Source organism: Phoca vitulina, unplaced genomic scaffold, assembly GCF_004348235.1.
Source record: "Phoca vitulina isolate PV1807 unplaced genomic scaffold, GSC_HSeal_1.0 scaffold71, whole genome shotgun sequence".
NCBI lineage: Eukaryota > Metazoa > Chordata > Mammalia > Carnivora > Phocidae > Phoca > Phoca vitulina.
In genome coordinates this window covers 300079-321237 of record NW_022589774.1, presented here as the reverse complement: position 1 = coordinate 321237, position 21159 = coordinate 300079, and the positions used below count along the sequence as shown (strand labels likewise).

At 51.0% G+C, this 21159-nt stretch overlaps 1 protein-coding gene across 1 annotated transcript in view; it reads left to right on the top strand.

The window, feature by feature from the left end:
• PLXNA2 (plexin A2) overlaps nt 1-21159 on the top strand; it is a 209405-nt gene that overhangs the window by 115796 nt on the left and 72450 nt on the right. Inside the window, exons 5-7 of the mRNA XM_032393140.1 lie at nt 15759-15859; nt 19148-19271; nt 20981-21134. Of these exons, the coding sequence (XP_032249031.1) occupies nt 15759-15859; nt 19148-19271; nt 20981-21134 (379 nt within the window). The remainder of the gene's footprint in view (nt 1-15758; nt 15860-19147; nt 19272-20980; nt 21135-21159) is intronic.

Below are 21159 nucleotides of genomic sequence, written 5' to 3'. Positions count from 1 at the left end.
AAGCACCTGTTAAAAAAAAAAGGAAAAGAATCTTTTGTTTCTCTTCCATTTCCCCAAGTTCCCCTCCACCCCTTTCTATCCCCAGCGGCTCCATGACAATGGTTCCATCTGAGGCAGCCACTGAAGGAGGCAGGAATAGAAAGCAGTGAGGCAAGTGAAGATTCGAACATTCCCCGCCACCGCCCTCCAGGCAGGGGGAGCGGCAGAGCTGTAATCCCCGCTGATGGCTCAGGCAGGGCTGGCCCTGCGTTCCGGGGGGGCAGGGGCCCCCAGAGGGCTTCTCACCAGGAACCAGCTCCTCACAACACCCTTGTCTTCATTAGACCAGCTTGGAATGTCACATTTAATGATTGTGCTCGCATCTCCTGAGGCCTCCCACTGGGGCAGTTCTCAAATTCTTTTGACCCATGAACCCCTTGAGTTGAAAAAGAGACTGCTGCACCCCCTGTCCACTCCCTGGAAGGACACCAGGGTTTCAGAGAGAACACTCAGCAGAACCATTTGAGAGTCCGACACCCAGAGTTTTCTTTTTATTTAAGATCATGTTACCAGGAGGTTATCAATATGTCCCCAGAAGTAACACCAGTAATTGCCCCAGATGTGTGCAATCAGCCCGATCCTGAGCCATGCAGGGTTGTGGCTCTCCCTTCGTGTGCCCGTCATGAAGACATGCAGTTAGGAACGGCGGTCCTTAGCACTCTCATGCCTGCCCGTACATTGGCGGACAGCACCAACACACTGCTCTATTTTGTCTCCCCCGGGCCTGTTGCCTCTGTCTCCCGCACCTGCATTGCTCATCAGCTCACTCTTGGATAGTAATACGAAGGCCTTCGAGTCTCAAACACAGTCTCCGTTCAGAGTTATATTGTCCAGTTCACCAAACCAGAAGTAAAATTCTGACCTTGACCGAAGCTCAGATCTCCCCCATCCCTCAGCCTGGGCCTCCTGCACACTCCCCACTTGGAGCCACAAGGAGTGTTTCTGCTCTTTCTCTCACTTCCCTTCCCCCACCCGAGTATTGCTATTGAAACCTTCGAGGAAGCAGAGAGGAAGGGTCATAGAGACCCTTTTGCACTTGAAGTGGACTTGTCACAAGATAGCCTCCTGCTCTCTGAGCTGGCTAGCACTTCTGCCTCTTAGGGGGCTGGGTCCTTCGTGGGCCCATGGACACCCCTCTGCTGAGCTGCCATGGCTCCAGCTCCCATCCTACAGCTCCCTGCTCTCAGCCCTGATTTTCTAGCTCTTCTGTCCACATAGAACCCAACTCCAGGGGTTTGTCTTGGACAGGTCATAAGATGCTCCCAGGCCAGCTCTCCTTCCTGGGGTGTCCACATCTGGATCTGGTGCAAGAAAGCACTTGCACATCCTCAGTCTGCCACTGTCACCGGGGTGGGGGCGCTCGGTGACTGCCCAAGGTCCTGCCTTCACTCTGCCTCCTCAGAGCTCGCCAGCTGAGTCTCCGCATTTCCCGCCTTCTGGGTTTTCCTGTCCACTGTGTCCCCTACAGTCTGGGGCGTGCATCCCAAGCTTTTCAAGTGGTCCTATTAAAGGGTGGCTAGCTAGGTTACAGCATTCCAAGGGCTTCCTCCAAACATCTCACAAAACTGCCTCCTTTTCATTCCTTGACCCCTGTATTTCTTTGATCTGGGACCAGGACCCAGGATGAAGGGCAGAAGAATCTTGAGAATCTACTCTGAAAAATTGTGTGATCGTCGGCCATCTTCGTGAGCTTGCTGTGTTCATTTGCTGGATGCTTTAATTTTGATATCTGATAGTATTTACAAAGGTAGAAACTGAGGCTCAGAAAGGTTAAGTGGTTCACTCAGCACAGCTTAGTACAGGGTGATGCTGAGCCAAGTTCTTCTAACTCAAACAGTCATGTCCTTTCCATGACACCATGCACCTCTGCTGGGTAATAAACAGTAAGTCTCTTTAAAAAGAAAAAGAAAAAAACAAAAAACAAAAAACCCTTCACATCACCTAATGGATCCCAGCAGAATGCCAGGGGCATCAGCCACACCTAGAGAACCTTCGCATAGTTCTTAGTACATTTACTTAAGAAGCTTAAAATAAAACCTGGATCACTGGGCAAGTGTGATTAGCTTCTCAGCAGGTATTTATAGACCTATTTTGTGTAAGAAAGTAAAGTTGGAGCATACAGGGATATCTCATACGAAGAAGTAAAAAGCGGAGCCCTATGAGTACCCTAAAAAGATAGAGTCCTAAGAAGATATTTTTTTAAAAAAGTGCATTAGAGTCCTGCCAACTGGGCAGGTGGTCAGATTCTAAATTCAGAGACATCATAGAGATTGATCAAGGAAGGCTGCATGGAAGAGGGGAAGCCCAGGGATGAGCAGGAGAGGGGAGGACGTTCTGATGAGCAGGAATGTGTGAGCAAAGTTAAGGAGGCAGGGCTGTGCAGAGCACGAGAGGCCACTGTGCCAGGAGTGGGGTGTTGACACTGACAGAGGGGGTCTAGAGTGGAAATGTCAGCCTGGTGGGCAGCAGAAGTTAAAAGGCTCAAAAGTTGGGGGGCATTTGGACTATAAACTTCATCCAAGAGGCAGTTTTTCTTGTTTTTTGAAAAAATTTTTTACATTATTTAGGTTTTTTTAGCCGAGGGCATCATTATAAAACACTGCCTCCTGGAAGCCGTCTGTGATTTTCCCTTTACTCTTGTAGCTATACTACATCTCAATCATTCTGCGCCAATATTGCATTATAATTGGGGGGGCTTATCTGTTTTCTGGGGGCTTATCTGTTTTACACTCTGAGTACCTAAAGATTAGAGCCATGTCTGTTCACCCTTTGACTTCATGCCTACGCAGCATACATGGCATGTGCTTAGTACGTACCTGTTCATAATAACTGACCTCTATATCCTAGACACCAGCCTAATGGTTTCCTAACCCGTGCCACCCTTCATGCCTAAGAGACAATTTAGTGTAGAAGTTTGGAGCACGAGCTCTGCAGCTGAGGCTCGAATCCCAGCTCTACAACTTCCTGGCTGTATGGCCGTAAATGAATTCACTAAGATGCTCTGCGCCTCCGTTTGTTCCTCATCTGCAGATAGTGAGTCTTTTATAAATATGTGCTATTATTATCCCCATTTCACGAATCAACAACTGAGGCTTAGTTGAGGAAGGTGCCCAAGGTCACACAGCTAATCAGCGAAGGGGCTAGGACCCAGACCCGGGCAGTCTGACTCTAGGACCCATGCCCTCAACCTTTCTGGAAGAAAAGAGAAATGAGGGTATGCAGGACACATCTGGTGTGCAGAGAACAGAATGGAGATCCATGGGGCCGACAGCCGCCATCCTGCTCCGAGGAGGCTGGCCTGCAGGGGGGTGCAGGCGGAGGGGGCACCAGGGATGCTCTGACAGGGACAGGTGGGGGACACGTGGTGAAAGAAGAAATGCAGAACTTCTCCTTTTCCTCCTTTCTGCTCTGTTTCCACCACCCTGGCCTTCCACGATGTCCCCTCAGTTCAGCTTTCCTACCAGTTCCCTGCTCCAACAGTGCTCATTCCTGGAAGCCTCTCTGCACCTCCTCATGCTTGGTCTCTGCTCATGCCCTTCTCTCTATTCCTGCCTCTCTAAATATCACCAAGTTTCCAGGCCGCAAAGGGTGGCACTTTCCTGGCCCCTAGAGATGATCACTCTCAGCTAGGAACCTCTCCAATGACACTTGGACTTTCTAGCTTACCCCCCAGAGGGTATGCTTCTTGAGAGCAGCATAAGACCATGACTAACTTGTCTTTGTAACCTCACCGTATGAGACTTGATACCTGGTCTGGTGGATATATGAAGACACGAATGAATGAAGGATTCATACCAGGATGGACTAACAAATAAATGAATGAATCAATAAGCCCATGAACAAATATAAGCACCAATTATAAAAATCAAATTATAAGCACCAAATTATAAACAACCATATGCAGGTCCACTCATGAATGCAGCTTCCCAAGGTCAGCTAACCCCTCCTGACTCACCCCTGGGTACGGGGCACTGTGGCCCTGTTGTTGTTGCTGCCCCAGGGGAATGGTCTTTATCCAACTGACCGGTCTATGCAGATGCCCGGAGCAGCACGGCGGCTCAGGATCCAGCAAAGCTTGGAGCCTTCCTGTCTCACACATCACCACCTTGCCAGGATTGCATGAATGAACACGTGAACTCTATACAGAAAGGAAATCTTTAAAATGTAATGTAAGTGTAGGAGACTCTTTTTTTCCCTCAGTCAGAGATTTAACATGTACTATTATCCACCATCTCTATCTCTCTGTCTCTTTCTCTCTCTCCACACACGCACACACTCATCCACTCACCTACTAACTTGTCCTAGGAAGCTGTGAGTGACAAGACACTGTTCTGTCCTTCCCAAGGGAACCAGACACTTGGCATATGACGAAAAGTCAGAGAGAACATTTTCAGATCTCATGTGTCAGGGAAGACAAGATGGCCAAGTCTCAGATGGTTAGAGAGAAGAATAGAGAGATGGCTGAGAAGATGCCCTCCATGAGGTCCACTGGAAACCCAAATTCTGTTTTACAACATGAGGCTCCGATGGCTTCTTGTCTGCTCAGATCTATACAACACCTGAGATGGAGAGGTGGAGGCCCATCTCAGATCTAGTGCCTGTGGATGGAGCGAAGCTGGCTCTGATCTTTCTTATGTGTGTAGCTGTTGATGAGGGTGTCCTGGAGGAGGGCTTGTGCGGTTGGGCTTGGCCAAACCTTATACTCTTCAGTAGGATTGCTCTCCTTATGTCAAGGTGACCTGGGAACTTCAACATGGGGACCCTTCGTAACCCCAGGAGCAGATGCCAGGGAAGATATCAAGAGTGGGAAATTTGTACACAATTTGTACAGCCCCTGAGAACCTACAAGCTTGTGTCAACCATGAGTGCCAACATCAGAGCCAGAAGTGCAGTTGGGCACCAGGAGGCAGAAACTGGAGCTTGTTTAGAAGGCAATGCCAGGGCCTCTGCCAAAAGGAGCTCATTCTTAGGGTCCCCGTCAGGAGCAGGGATGTCCTAGAGGCCCCCCTTCCCCTCTTATACAAGGATTCCCTGAGTCCTCATCCCAAACCACACTAAAGGTAGGCCCCACCTTCTACTCAGACAACGGCGAAGGTGTTCTTATTCCAGATCCTGACAGCCTCTTCTTGGGCCCTGATGATTCCCACCACAAAGCTCACCTTCCCAGGTTTATGCACCATAGATGATTCAAAGAGAATTTGGGATTAACTGATGCTCCACTCCCTCTCGTCTTGCTCTGTTGGTAACTGGAAGCAAGGGGAGCAGAAGTTAAGGGGATGGAGCCCAGAAACCAGGGCCTATAAGGCAGAGGCCCAGCTCTTAAATTAAATCAGTCTCTATGTGGTAAGGTTATACTCAGGCCCCGGGCATCCGGGGGCCTCAGTGGGACCACCTGAACAAGTAGAAGTTTGGAGTGAATGAACGGGAATGGGTGGGTAAAGAGTCATCCCTGCCATGTTACTCCATCCCCTGCCCTCATCACTTTTCCCCTCCTCAAGTAGATGAGTTGATGTTGACCCTATAGGGAACTTTACAGGACCTGGCTGGTCCTAGACATCTGGATCCCAGGTGGGAGATCTGTTTCAGTTATTTCTTAGGCCCCATTTCTCATCCCTGATTTCCTATCCCACCTGCTTTCCTTAACTGAATAAACCCACAGTTGTCATGGAGACAACATAGTATCTGCATCTCTGCTGCTTTATAGATCCTCCCAAAAAACAAAACTAGAAAGGGCCCTATGTCTACGTCCCTTGTGTTTCTGGCCCAGAACTCCTGTCTAAGAAAATACGTTATGGTGTTTGGAATATCTACTTTGTCCATTCGGTTTCCTACCCTCTTTGTGCTTTTCCTTTGCCCAAGTTTTACCTGAATCCTTAGGAGACGAAGCTTGATTTGACTTCTTTCAGCAGAGCATCTTGAGTTTTAGTGCACTTTGGCCTCAAGGAGGGATTATGTCATCGCTAAGGACAATAGTTGGAGTGGCTGTACCACTCTTCATGCAGAGGGCAGACATAATTCTCCTCCTATGACAGATTAGCAGTCTCAGCCCAAAGAGCCTAGGTGGCTTGCCCAAGGTCACTCAGTACAGGAGTGCAGAGCCTGGGTGAGGGCCCTTTGCAGCTTTCCAGTGCAAACACTGCCACCTCCAGTGGGGTCTGCAGATAAAGACTGAGCACGGTAATAACTACCACTATTGAGCACCAACTGTGTGCATGGCTCTTGGTGTGCGGGTGTCAGTGAAGCCCCCAAACAACCTTGTGAAGTTGACATCATTATCGTCACCATCTCACGGAGAAGGAAACTGAGGTAGGGAGAGCTGACAACTTAATGTCATACAGCTTATCAGCTGTCCCCTTCAGTGTTCACCTTCAGTACAAAATATGGCCTCTCGCTGAAAAAAGGGGGTCCAGGAGAGGCCATTGCTCTAGTGCTCATCAAAAGGATAAATTTCCCTGGTCGGGGCCAGAAATTTCTCTTCCCACTGCCCTCTGCCCTTTGACTCCTGCATAACCCTCAGCTGGGTTTTATGAATGAGGAGGAAAAACTGTCATTGAAAAGTTCAACCAACTTTGGATTCCACTCCCTGAGTGATAGATAGCTTTAATTACTCCGAATTACTCAGCCACTCCACTCTTCTCCCCCAAGTCATTAAAAATAGATTTTCTCTTTGAACTCCACTCTGCCCTGGGTCCCCAGATAGTCAGGAGTTCTTAGGAGTCAGCCCCAGGGTCAGCTTCTGGTCAGAAGGTTGCGTGTTGCTTTGGTTGCAGTCACAGACTCCAGAACCTCCAGCTGGTTTTCTGGGGGTCGGTGCCTCCTTTTTCTTAATGATATTGATCATGTGACTTTTCACAGCTCTGAGGACAGGCAGGAGGCTGGGCCGGTGTTTACTTTATGAGGATTTAAGGAGGTCTCACACATGGCTATTGATTTTTGAAGAACTGAATCTAATGCTGGGAACAAGCCATAGTGAGTTCTTCACGTTAATTACTGGGAGGTTGATTCGTAGGAATGACCAAAGCAGAAAATGTGAGCTCAGGAATGCTCTGCTCCCTGATGAGCAGGTACTGTTGTGTCCATGAGAAAGGTAAGAAACTGGTGGCTTAAGAGGTGAACTGGGTTGCCCTAAGCCACACAGCTAGCTCCTGGCCAGACCAGGACAGAAAGCACCTTCCACCTCTGTGCTGAGCACTCTGTGACATTCCTGGGAGGCTCAGGATGGGAACTGTGCAACCTGCTCAGAGCCTCTCCTGTTATTGGTCTGGGTCCTCGCCAGCTTGAAAAAGAACCGAGTAGGGGCTCTTCCACCTTCACCAGCCTCTCTCCCTCTCGGCATTCTGACATCACCCCTTTTGTTGCGTCTAGCTCTGGATTCACCATCTGAATCGTTGCTAGTGAACAGGAGAGTAAAATGAGCTAAGAGGCATGCAGCGGTCAGGTGGGTGATAGTACAGATCTTCCTGGACTTAGGACAGGGTGACGTCCCCATAAACCCATCGTAAGTTGGAATGCATTTCATACACCCAGCCTACCGAACATCATAGTTGAGCCTAGCCTACCTTAAACACGCTCAAAACACTAAACGTCAGCCTGCAGTTGGGCCAAAATCATCAAACACAAAGCCTATTTGATGAAAAAGTGCTGCCTGGCTCACGTAATGGATTGAATACTGTACCGAAAGTGAAAAACAGCATGGTTGTGTGGGCACAGAATGGTGTTAAGTCTGCGGGTGGTTCACCCCTGGGATCACGTGGCTGTGGTCACTGCCACCACCACCCAGCGCCACGTCCTGCTAGCCTGGGAAAGGATCCAGATTCAGAATTCAAAGTACGGTTTCTGCTGCATGCGTATCGCTTTCACGCCATCTTAAAGCCGAAAAATCTGAAGTCGAACCATCCTAGGTCTGTGACTGCAGTGTCCGAGAGCACGCCTAGGCACTGCAGCCCGTGCCTGATTTCCAGGAGAAAGAAAGGCGGCCCCGACAGCCAGCCCTTGCGGCAGCCTCAGGAGAGGGGGCCTTCCGTCTCCAGGGCGGCCTGTCTCCGCCTTACCCCCTCAGCCCGGGAGTCAAACAAACCTGGACTCCAGGTCGGTGCCTGCCACACCTGCAAGGCGTGTGACCTTGGGTGGGTTATGCTACCTGCGACTGTTTTCTAGTAAGTAAAGCGAGCCTAAGAATACCTCGCCTGCGAAGTTGGCACAGGATTAAATGAGATAATATACACCGTGTGCCTGGCATGCAGTAGGTAGAAAGCTATCATTATTATTATTCCTGCTGCCTCATGCTGTTCCCCAAGCTCAGCCAACTGCTCAGCCCAGAGCCAGGTGGAGCCAGCCAGGAGCAGGAGACCTCGGGCCCTATCGCCTCCTCACCCCTCTGTCCTTGGGGAGCAGATCCAAGGAGGGGATCTCATTGCTGCCCCATACCTCTGGCCCCTCCCACTCCCAGCAGAGAGGTTTAGATGAAGATGCGGCTTCAGGCATCCAGTAGACAGTTAGCTCTTTGCCCGAAAGGACATGAGGGAGAAGCTGGCTTTTCCCATGGAAACTTGCTGAACCATAAGCGATGTAGCACAAAGCATGTCAGGAGCTGGTGCAGCCTGTCCTGTCCCTGGAGGGTCCACTGGGGCTTGGGCTGGGCACTGGGCTAGGCCTCTCTGATCAGCTGCCTGTGTCCCTTTCCTGGTGAGGACTCTGAACCCTGGCCCCATCAGGTGTGAAGGGAAGGACAGAGCCCCAAGCACTCGGGCCTCTCGAGGCTGATTGCACCTTTTACCACGGGGCTGACAGGATTTGGGGAAAGCCTGTGAAGAGAGACTGCACCCACCTATCCATTGCCCCATGAACAACTACTGGGTGCCAGCAAGCTACACAGAACTGTGGGGATAGAGAAGCAAAAGGCTTACCTGCCCTCAGATTCCTTCCTGCCTCCTGAACCTGGCTCTGGGCTCACCTCAAACCTTGTCTACTGAAACTGTCCCCTGAACCTCCTGTCCGTCCTCATCCTCCAGAAGCTCCCTTACAGTATGTCACCAGCATGGGCCATGGAGGAGCCACTTTGCCACTCACTCTGAGATGGAGCCGGGGCTAAGCCAGCCCTTTGGGGGCCTCTCTTTCCTAGTGGATCAAATGGAAATCATAATACCTAACAGTGGCCGCCCTGTCTTCCTCCCTGGGGAGTTGTGCAGGTCAAAGGAGATAAAGTGTGTGAAAGCACTCGGAAGAGCTCAAACTCTCCCCTGGTACATGGTGTCAGTGCCACGGATGGCTGTCCACGTGCCAGGGCTGGCCGCGGCTCTCTTCAGCCTGCCCTCCGCCGTGGATGAACAAGAGCGTCAGCACTTTGCTGGAAAACAGGCTTGAATTGGAGCAAAAGGAGAAAGTGGGTCTGAGACCTTCCTCACTGGAAGGGGAGAGGGGGCCAGCTGGTGGGACCACCTAAAGAAGGTACAAAGGGAAGGAGCAAGGCTCGGGGAGACAGTTGGGCTTCAGCTGCTGTGTGCTTTGCCCCAGGCCCCGAGGACCAGGAGGCTGTTGATCGGACCAACTGCCTGCCCCCAGCCAGGCTGTGTGTGCCACCTGGCTCCTGGCCACTGAGAAGGCCTCTGTTTCTTTCCTTGTGTCAGGAGGCTGGGGACACGTGTGGGGACAGGTGTACCATCTGGCGGGGGGGGCGGCAGATTCCAGGGAAGCAGGGCATTAAATGCTCATTCTCTGAGGGGCCCTGGCAGCCTGGAGAGCAGCTTTCCCTGATTGCTTCCTGTTCTCTGCGTCTCTCTCTTGCACGATGGCAGAGGAATCCCGCAGAGCCTCGGGAACACTGAGCACCATGCTCCCCTGAGGCGAACCTCTGCTCTGTGTCCTTTGAGCCATGACTGTCTCTTGATTCTACCTCTTTTGTGACATCTATCCCATTGTGTTGAGATTATCTGTTTCCTTGGTTTTGTCCTCAAACAAACCAAGAACTCCAGGAAGGCAGAGAATATAGCCCCAGAGTGTAGCACAACATAAATGCTCAGTAAATGTTTAAGGACTGTGGGGGACCCAGGCACAGTCCATTGTCAGAAGCCTCTGTGTTGTGCTGCTTCACCTCAGATTTTTCTCCAGTAGACCTATCTGGGTTCTCAGAACCACGTAGCTCCTTTCAGGTGTCCACACAGGGCGGCAGAGACGTGGCATTGATTCTCTGTGCCCAAGCCCACTTGGCAAAGAGCTCTGGGTCCTCTGCCTACCATTGGATGACTCTGAAGAGTGGTGATGTGTTTGTACCTGAGGTACTCACTGTCCAGGGCCTCAGGGGCCTTCCTGGCCTCACCACGGGTGGTCCAAACCCCAACAGTCTGCCATGTTCTTCAAGATCTGGAGGAATGAGGCTGGTCCCAGCCATTCCCTCAGTGACTTGCTGCCATATCCAATAATAATCTGATGTCATGTCCCTGGCCGTGCAGAGCCGCCCACCCTGTGGGCTACGTGTTGTGCTAAGAAGAGGGAGAGTGAGGGGAACCACCCTAAAGTCTGCACAGCCCCCCTGATCCCTTCCCACATAGAGCTCCAATCCTGCTGAATCAGGCCAAGGAAGCCACTAGAGATGCAGGGCCCCAAGGCCAGAGGAGCCAAGAACACAGTGTAAGTCACCTTTAATTAAGAGCATTTCTTAAGTAAATGACTTAATAAGACAGTTATATTCATTAGAGGTATAATTACAAGACCTAAGATCAAGCAAAAAAGAATGTGGAGCGTGAGGGTGGAATCTGTCCGGAGCAGCTCTATGGTCCCGGGGAGAAGGCGGTGGAGGGGTCAGGAGAAGGGCGTCCTCTGACTGGTAGGCTTCTCATTGCTATGCTCATTTCCCAGCCTAGCTACCCTTGGATCCCAGCACTCAGCCAAGGGGGTGGGGGAGCCTCAGGCATAATTAAAATGCAATCATAATAAACAAACACTAATTAAAACGTCTCAGAATGTCCCATTAAACTCTGAGTCAGCCCTGACAAAGTGCCGCCTTGACTCAGTGGATGCTCTGCAGGAGAAAGCTCGAGCTCCTTCTTGAGCTTCTTGAGACCACTCCCATCCCTATCCCGTCCTGCCCCACCCCACCCAGTCCCAGAGCAGGTGCCCGCCTGTCACCAGGGATGCCGGATGAAGCCTCCAGATTTCTGAGATTCGAACTTGGTCTGTTAGGGCCTCCATAGACTCAGAGTTATCAGGGCCAATTTCTCCCTAGACATAAAGCAGTCCCCAGAATGCCCCCTTCTCCTGCTCCCCTAAAGCAATCTCGTTCCTTCCATAGCCCCAAAGCCAAGTTTTATTCCATTTCTTCCTGGCCTGGGGACCTGACATTTAAAAAGACGCTCCCAAGGAGTGAGGTTATCTGCATCGGTGGTTCCCAATCTTTCGGTCCTAAGAATAGCTGGAGAGCTTGTTAGAACTGTCGCTCAGGCCCCATCCCAGAGTTTCTGACTCAGTGGGCTCTGGGTTTTCTTGTCTCGTAAGCTCACAGGTCATGCCAACAGTGCTGGGTCCAGACCATGCATGGAGAGCCGTTGCTCCTTGAGAGCTCCTGGGCCCCCTCTTTCTGGAGGACATTCTTCTGGCCACGTAGTGGCAGTCTGGAGAGCTAAGCCACTTCATACGTCCCCAGTCCCGTGGTCTTCCCTGTCCTTCCCAGCTTAAGCCAAACCTGCCTCTCCAGGTTTATACCCACCGCTCCCTCGCTCTCACGCAAGGTTTGCTGAAGAAACTCTGCTCTCCCCTTCCTGCGGCGACTCTTTCCACCTGGAGTGCTCTCCATCTGTGTCAATATGATTCACCCTTCAAGACCCAGGCCCCTGCCTTGTTTTCTCACAGAACCTGCTTGGGATTCCCATCTAGAGCAGCACTGGCCCAGAGAAACAAAGCGCAAGCTGCAAATGCAAGCTCCGTGTATACTTGCAACTTTTCTAGCAGCTAGAAAACTAGAAGTCAGAGGAAAGAAGTAGAATTAATAATAGATTTTATTTAACCCAGTATCTGAAAAAATTTCATTGTTAACACGTGTCAATAAAAAAAGCATTAATGTGATCGTTTACATTTTTTTTTTCCATACAAAATCTTCAAAACCCAGGGCGTCTTGTGTCCTTAGAGCGCATCTCAGTTTGAACCCACCACATTTCAGGTGCTTATAAGCACACGAGCTAGTGGCTGTCGCTTTGGACACAGCAGACATAAAAGTATTTTCTCTTTGCTCCGAATCCCCTCAGCTCTCTTGCAATGCCTTAGAGCACACCTCACTCTCTTGTCTTTTCCTTGCGGGTCTGTTTGCAACTTGAAGTTGATGGCTATGTTTTAATGTGCAGTTGCTTTCATTCCCCTGAAGTGCCTAGCACTGGCCCCTCTCTAGATGTAGGATGTGATCAATGAATATGGGCTGATGAATGAATATGGAAACACAGGAATATAGAAAAGACAGAGAACCCACAGAAACATCTGACATGGAGGGTCTCCTCCCAGTCCCGGTGACATTTCTTGCCTCTGGTTTGTGCCTGGCTAGTAGATCTCGGAGGAGAGAATCATTCAGGTTTTAGAACCACCCCCACCCCAGAAGTTTCCTGTTTCACTTTGCTCTTCAACTCAGTGCCTTAAAAAAAAGAGAGAGAGAGAGAGAGAAATTCCCACCAGGAGGGCCCAGGAAACAGGAAAAATAGTTGTGCTATTGGTTTCACGTTTGGAGAAGAACAGGGTTCTCACTATCTCCGTGGCACTTGGCGTGAAAGTGGGCTTTGTTGCCGGAGACACTGCTCCCATTCAGGGCCGCCTTCCCCAGCTGCTGAGAGCCGGGCTGTGTTTTGACAGACAGGCCGAATGCAATGCAGACAGTTGTTTTAATTTCCAGCCAGATGCAGACATCACTCACATGGAGCTCGAAACCCAAGAAAAGAAGGCTGGGCCCTGGGCTGCAGTGGCGCTCAGGCCTCAGAGGGCGGGTTGGAGGGGGCCGGCGGAAGCTCCCTGGGCCGTGGGGTCACAGAGATCCTGGAGGGCTGAGAGTTCCAGGCCCCGGAGAGGCAGGCTTTCAGAAAGGTGCTGTTTGGAGGGATCACAGGCCATGAGTCAGAGGTCAAGGGTTACTTCTTAAGGTGATGTGATGATGCTGGTGGCCAGTGGCAATGGCTGGGTGGTCGCTTTTATGTATGTATGTATGTATGTATGTATGTATGTATTTTAAAGATTTATTTATTTATTTGAGAGAGAGAGAGAGAGAGTGTGTGTGTGTGTGTGTGTGTCTGTGTGCATGGTGGGGGAGGGGCAGAGGGAGAGGGAGGGAATCTCAAGCAGGCTCTATGCCCATAGCAGAGCCTGATGCAGGGCTCGATCTCAGGACCCTGAGATCATGACCTGGGCCAGAATCAAGAGTCGGACACTTAACCGACTGAGCCACCCCGGTGCCCCTGGATGGTCTCTTTTAACTGTACCAAATTTTTCAGGGCAGAAATCGTGAACAGTCTCAAGGAGGAGTTAGGTAAACTGTGGGAAATAGATTCCCAAAGGTCAGAATGTGAAGGACAAATGCGGCCTCCCTCTGAGGGCAGAAATCCCTCTCACAGCCTTCCAGACACCTGTCACGTTGACTCTGCTTTCGAATCCCAGTGATGGGAGTTCCTTGCAGAAGCGAGGGCTGAATGTTATTGGACAACTTTGACCTTCCTAGTTTGGGCTTTCCTGAAACTTTTCACCCATGAGTCCTGTTGTGGCCACATTGCTGCCCTTCAAACATTGGAAAACCACCTCAAGACTCATCTTTTTGGATCTAAATAAACATCCCAGGTCCATCAGCTACACCTCAGATGCTGCATCTGGATCCCAGCCTGTCCTGACCACTCTTCTGGGAAGGACCTCTGGTTGAATAACACCGCTCTTGGGCACTCTCCACCCTGACACCCTGTCTGTTTATGCAGCCCAGGAGCAAATTAGCCCCTTGAGCTATTATATCAGCCGGTCAGGCCGTACGGGACTCACACCCTCAGGTCTAGTATATAGGAGCTATTTCAGACCAGCCTCCACTCACAGTACCAGTTTCTTCAACTGAATTGCGAGATTTGACTATTATCCTTCCTGCGATTCCTATTTTTGTTATTAAAAGGTTAGGGCTGTTTAAAGCTGATCATGTCCACCCACTTATAGGAAAGCCTTGTGATACGAATATTAGGTGTTAGGATGCGGTAAGAACGAGGAGCACCCAACAAAGAAAGGGAGCCTCCCGGAGCTGGTGCACGAGACCTTTCATCGTCTGGCCCGGGAGTATGTGCCCTGACATCTCACCCCACCCCAGCCAGGCTACACCCTTGAGTTCTGCTGAACTTGTCCATGATGACTTTGGCTTGTGATAATCACTGAGCATGCCGTGCCCTTCCGTGTCTCTGCAGCAGCTCTCTCCTACCCTGACTCACGTTTTCTCCAGCGTCCAGCGGCCGCTTCCCCGACAGCTTGTCCTGGGCGCCCCTCCTCCAAGTTCACGCCTGTCCCAGGCGAGGAGCTCCAGCATTGCAGATACCAACTCGCCCTGGACTCTGAGCTCTGCAGGGCAGGCTCTATGTCCTGATGGCTGGTATTTCCCTCTCACATAGCACCGGAGCCTTGCTGTGGTGACATCTGATAAAGATTTGCTAGATAAGCATGTTAAACTCCGAAGCCTCTCAGGAGGATGCTGTGAAAGTGTCTCGGGCAGATCCTTTGTCACTCTGCCCGGAGGCAGGACACCATGTGGCTGGACCCTGGGTTGTGGGTTTGCACTTGCGATCACACATTCGGTGGGTGGGGGACCTCTCTGCCCTGACAAAGGAGAGCCCAGCCCCAGCCCAGCAAATGGTTTTGCAGCCCAGCAGCCTCCGGCTCCAACCCGCAGCAGTACCTAGTATCGCAAATGGAAGACTTCAATCTTCTGACCCCCTTACCTGGCCTGAATGTCACACGCTGGACAGGTGGTGGTGTTGGGTCCAAACAGGCCCATCTCAAGGCCCTGCAGGGCCCCACGGGGCAACTGGCAGGAGTTCGCTGGGGCTGCATCCTTGGGGTGGGGGGCAGGGACTTGATCTGTAAATTCCCACTTTCCCCAGCAAGACGGACTCAGACAGACAGCTCATCTCTGTGGATGTTCCCATTTAGCCAGACTTTTCAAAGGATGTTAGATTTACTAGAAAAAATTGAATGCAGACATCAGAGAATGGGATAATTGGATCCAGGTGGTATGTTTGGTTGGATGTAAAGAGACTGTGCCATACGATGAATATTATTGGATAGAAATAGTTTCTCCTTCTCTCCCTTTTTAAATGTTTTCTGTGTGGGCAGGATGTCTCAGCCCAATTCCAGCTGAAAGCCCTTCAGAGACAAGTTGGTGGCACTCAATAGGCTTTCAACGGAGTTAACCATTTTCACGAACATGGCCAGCTCTCAAAAGGACTTGAGTGGCGGGCAGATAGAGACAGGAAGATTTGCTTCTGCCCCTGGTGAAGGCAAGAAGCAGCCTTGGGCCAGCCACCCCAGAAACACATTCTCCTTAGCTGTACCCCCATTGCACCAGGCAAACAAATGAGAGAGGCCATTGACTCCTGCCCGCCCCCCCGCCCAGTGTCACCTCTTTAGGGGCGGTGACAGGGTAACTGTAGGTAGGTGTAGGTGAGTGTGAACACGCATCAGCCAGTCATCACTCCCTGATCTAACTGTGCTCTCTTTCATCTCTCTGCCAGATCACCAGGGTCCCCGTGGAATCCTGTGAGCAGTACACGACCTGTGGGGAATGTCTGAGCTCGGGGGACCCTCACTGTGGCTGGTGTGCCCTGCACAATATGTAAGTTGGGGATCGTTCTGAAAACAGGCCTGGAATGCAGATGACCAGGTGCTTTCCTGGGACTGTTGATGAGGATGTGACCGTGGTTTCCAGGGCAAGGGGAATTTCCAATAATTCTCATCTAGGTTGGAGAGCAGGAAGAGAGGCCACGGGCGGGCAGAGGTCCTTCTTTCCCAGTGTCGTGCCTTTGCCTCTCATTTCACTTCTAAATTCTGCCCTCCCGGCTGCTCCCACGTCTGCACCTTGTCAACACTGGGAAGGGTAGTGGTACCAGAAGAACTCACCAGGGAAGCTGTAGAATTCTCTAGGTTTCCCCAGAACCTCCTCAGTGCATCCTGCCACCAGCGTGCAGATGGTAGTGCACTGTTGGGGGGGCGGGTGGAGGGTGTGCATCTGGACTCCAGTGAGCTGCTGTGTGACCCTGGATGGTCACCGACAACTCTGGGCCTCCACTTCCCCAGCGCTGAATAGGGCTAATGCCTACCTCGCAGGTACACTGTGAGGATTAAATGAAATAATAAATGCTTTGGAAATAAGGAAGCCCAGAATAGGCTATACAAATCAAAATAATTATTATGAACTCTGAACCTTTGGGAGGACCCTTCTGGCCTCATTAATTCATGATTTTAAGAAGTCTGCATCTCATTCTAACTAGCCTCACACCCCTATTCAGATACATCCTGGCCATTGAATATCAGCTCAATAGAAATGCAAAATCACACTTAAACTTCCTAATTTGAAGGGCCGCGGAGGGAGAGAAGAGGGTGAAAACCCAAAGGCAGGACCTGGCTGGGAATTCTGTTCCCCAGTGGAGTTGGAAGCTCCGTGGCTCAGTGCCAGCCAGCAGCGCATCTCCATGAAATGTGCCGGGTTTGGGGTGGAGGCGGAGGGGGCGGGGGGCCAGAGTTCAGGGTCCTGCACAATAGCTCTTGGCTTCCAGCCTCTGCAGCAGGTGTTGCAAGGGCTAGGGAGGGAGGGAGGGAAGCAGGCGCCTCACAGATACAAAATCTGGACTGGATTTGAGCCCACAACTACTGGGTTCCCTGCTTGGGTTTGGAGGTAAGAGACTCTCCTCAAGAAGTTTTGCAGAAAATGTTCTTGCCAGAACCAAGGCAGTGAGTCGCCGTTTCGGTCAGACAAGATACGGATGGCCCAGGAATCGCAGAGGTGGATAGCCATGTGTTTCCCCTCAGTGCGGCTGACGGGCCAGCCAGCTGAATCTCTCATCAGGAGGATTTCTTCCTCCCAGGACCCTGACTGCTGCCCCCACTCCGTGCAAAGTGTCCCAGGCTACCTGCCCTCTCCTTGTGCGGTGCGCATGCCCAGCCACACGCCCCACTCCCCTGCTCCCTGCCCTGCCCTCCCAGCCTCTGAGCCAGTGGCTCTTCTCACAGGTGGAACACACCCCTTACAGATGGGGGATTGTCATTAATTCAACAGCAAGGACAACCGTGTTCCCCGGCTGTGCTTGAGCCTATTAATCTATCACAGTGCTCGAGTCTCCCGGTGGCCCCACACCACCCCTGTCATCCTCCTGTCTGGGTGGGCTGTGGCATCAGGATGGTCTCCGATTTCCTCTGTCCTCTGAACTCCCTACCTGTGGCAGGGAAGCCCTCCCACCTATGGGGCACACCTCTCCTTCCAGCCACTCTGCCTGCCAAGAGCACTTAGGAACGAACTTCTTCCTCTTTCCACCCAGAGCTTTCTCCTCTTAGGTCCTTCTGGTGGTCAGCAGCCCTCCTGCCATGCCCTCGCACCCGCCCCCAGGGGCCTGCCTCGGTAACGGGAAGGCATTGACGGGCCCACTTGCAGTTCCCGGGCCCACACGCTGGACTGGAGGCAGGGGCCCAGGGAGATTGCTGAAGAGGCCCTGGGTCCGGGGGGATTTGAAACCCTCCTGTCTCTTCTGTTTGCCTTGCTCCTGCAAGTGTGTCTGTCTCCGAGGCTATTTATCTCTGTTAGGGCTGTTGCCATAAATAGTATGATAAAAAAGAGCCATTTCAGCGAGTCAATGAGATAAAGGCTCCAGTCAAGAGCTCACTTTAGAGCTATCTTAAGGATTCACTTAAACCTCAATAATTCTTTTCTTTGACAGCATTCATATTTAGATCCATTATGTGCCTGGAAAGGAAGAGGGGAGGGGCGGGGGGACTTTGGGTAGGAATCACTGCCTGATTGTGGCATCTTGTGGTATGTCAGGGGCTAGCTGGTCTGGAGAAGCACTGGCCCTGGAGTGTGTTCCCATGGGACACAGGTGGTGAGAAGATGCTCTTGCATTCAGGCGTCACCATGCCCACCCGCCGCCCGGGCAGAGATGAAGCTGTTGGGAGAGACGGCCACACGGCTTTCTGACGGAGGCAGCCTGGCTGCCCCTCCTGGGCTGCCTCTCTGTCTCCAGGCATTATTTCACACCGCAAATACTTATTTAAAATATAGCATGTGACAGGGAGAATATCTCAATGAATAAAACATGGCGCCTGCCTTCAGAGAGCCATGAGTCCAGCCACAAGATCACATGCACGCTGTCCCACACGGTGAAGATCTGTCCCGCGTCTGACATCTTTTTGGAGTAGAATAATAACATTAATAGTCATCATCATTAATATTATTATTATAAGGGCTAAAAAGCCATTTTCTTTTTTTTTTAAAGAGTTATTTATTTATTTGAGAGAGAGATCGTGAGAGCAAGGGAGCAGGGAGAGGGGCAAAGGGAGAAAGAGGGAGAGAATCTCAAGCAGACTCCCCGCTGAGCACGGAGCCCCACCCAGGGCTCCATCCCAGGACCTTGAGATCATGACCTGAGCCAAAATCAAGAGTCGGAGGTTCTTTTTTTTTTTTTTTTTAAGATTTTATTTATTTATTTGAAAGAGAGAGACAGAGATAGTGACAGAGAGCAGGAGCAGGAAGGAGAGGGAGAAGCAGGCTCCTGGCTGAGCAGGAAGCCCCATGCGGGGCTCAATCCCAGGACCCTGAGATCATGACCTGAGCCGAAGGCAGACGCTTAACCGACTGAGCCACCCAGGCGCCCCCAGAAGCTATTCTTTATGTCTAAACTGTACCTCTCGTATTGGGGGTTAATCCAACTTCCTCTTAGTCTGTGTTTACCTGTGATCAGGACCATCTGGGAATCACCCAAGCCCTCTGGGCTAAGTGAAAAGTGTAATGAGAAGACAAGCCAAGAGCCTCAGAGCAGCAAACCCCTCTTAACCCCCCCACCTCCAGGGGACAGTGGAGCCAAACAGATGGGTCTCAGAGGCCTGACCTCTTGTGCATCTGTGTCTGTGGCAGGTGCTCCCGCAGGGACAAGTGCCAGAGGGCCTGGGAACCTAATCGATTTGCGGCCAGCATCAGCCAGTGCATGAGCCTCAAGGTGCATCCCAGCAGCATCTCAGTGTCTGAACACAGCCGGCGGGTAAGAAACGTATCCCGGGGGCTGGTGGGGGAGCACAGAGCACACACATGGTGTGCGCGTGTTCCTTCAACACTTGCACGTGTATCTGTCACTGGATCACACTTTAAATGCTCCAAGGAAACTGTGTTTATACAAAACCTATGGTAGCTCCTATTGTAAAGGGCACAGTCATTCTCTGTATTCCCTGCAAACTCATTACCCATTGATCTGTTTTGTAAATCTAGATTCTGCATTTAGTAACAAACATTTACAACATAGTGCAATCCGATACTAAATAACACATTGTTTGTTATATGCTCTATTTACATTCCTCTATCTCATGCGGTTTTTCACAGAGACCTTAGAGTTGCCTTTGTGTGTGTGTGTGTGTGTGAGAAAGAGAGAGAGAGAGAGAGGAGAGACAGACAGAGACAAAGAGACTGAGGCTTAAGTAACAGTCGGTATGTACTTGAAGAGAATATTAAAGAGAATAAAACAACCCTTAACCACCTGTCGAGGTACAACCCCAAATATTTCATGTCCTTAGGTCCTGCACAATTATTTCATTCTGAAGGTTTTATGAGCATTTACGGATGTTAATTAGTTAATGAACCTTCCAAGATTTCTGTTCATTCACCCCCACCAGGAGGTTTTGGCTCCCACGGAGCTGAGGGAACAAATAGGGGAGTTTGTACCTAAGTCTCTTGGCCCCATGGAAACGAAACTGGGGCAGGGATTCAGCAGCAAACAAATGTTCGGAGAGGCTAGGTGACACTCATTGTGAGTGAGAAACCTCTGCAAATAAATACAGCCAGGTGTTGGTAGGAAGACAATGGGAGACCTACCTACACTGTGGCTCCCAACTTGAAGGCTCTGGGGGGGGGGGGGGGGGGTATTGTTGCCATGAACCCTATGGTCACCCCTGTTGCTAGAGGAAGCCAGGGGCATTTTTTACCTATTGTGTCAAATATCACCTAGATGTTCTATTGTGGTCATTGTGAACAAACTCATTTCTGGCCGTCAGTGGTATTTTTACCATTCAAAGGACGGTATGCAAACTTGAAAAAGCCGGAAAGTGCTGGCCTAGATCATTGGAATCCATAGGCAGCAGCAGACATCATCCGAGCCATTGGTGTCCACGTTCCTTGCTTTCTCTGGTCCCCACAGCTCCTTGTGAAGCCACTGCCCTACTGGAGGGGGGCTGTCAGCAAGCAGGGTGCCTGGGGTTGGGAGGACAGAGAGGCAGAAACCCTAGGACATTTGGCATCCTGATAAGCAGCTCCTGAATCATAGCCAGGGTGAGGAGCTCACTGTCTCCCGCCAACCTGGTAAACCTCGAGATCGGTAAGCCAGTGTTAAGGCTTATTTGCAAAGGGCTCAGCTCGCGATTTGCTTTCCAGGGTCATGGTTTCATGTCAGAATGACGAGGTCTGAGGTGGATTTTGGTACCTTTCCCTCTAGGCCCCCTCACCCAGTCCTTTCTGATGCTGGCCAAGACTGAAAAATAAATGCACAGTGATATTAATAAAGACCCACTGACTCTGCACTCTTGTAATTGTCAAAGCCAGAAGATCACTAGACCAATGTCCTTCCTTAGAGATGAGCTCAGGGGACATTAGTCCGCAAGCAGGCCACAGCAGGGCCAGGCCTGGAGCGCTGGTCTCCGGAGCCCTTAGGATTCTTCCTATGGCATTGTTTTTTGCTCCTGAGCCTCTTTGCTCCTCCCACAGCTCAGCCTGGTTGTGAGTGATGCTCCTGACCTGTCTGTGGGCATCTCCTGTGCCTTTGGGAACCTGACCGAGGTGGAGGGACAGGTGTCTGGGAGCCAGGTCATCTGCATCTCACCAGGGCCCAAGGATGTCCCTGTCATCCCTCTGGATCAAGGTAAGAAGTGAGCGCCATGAAAGTC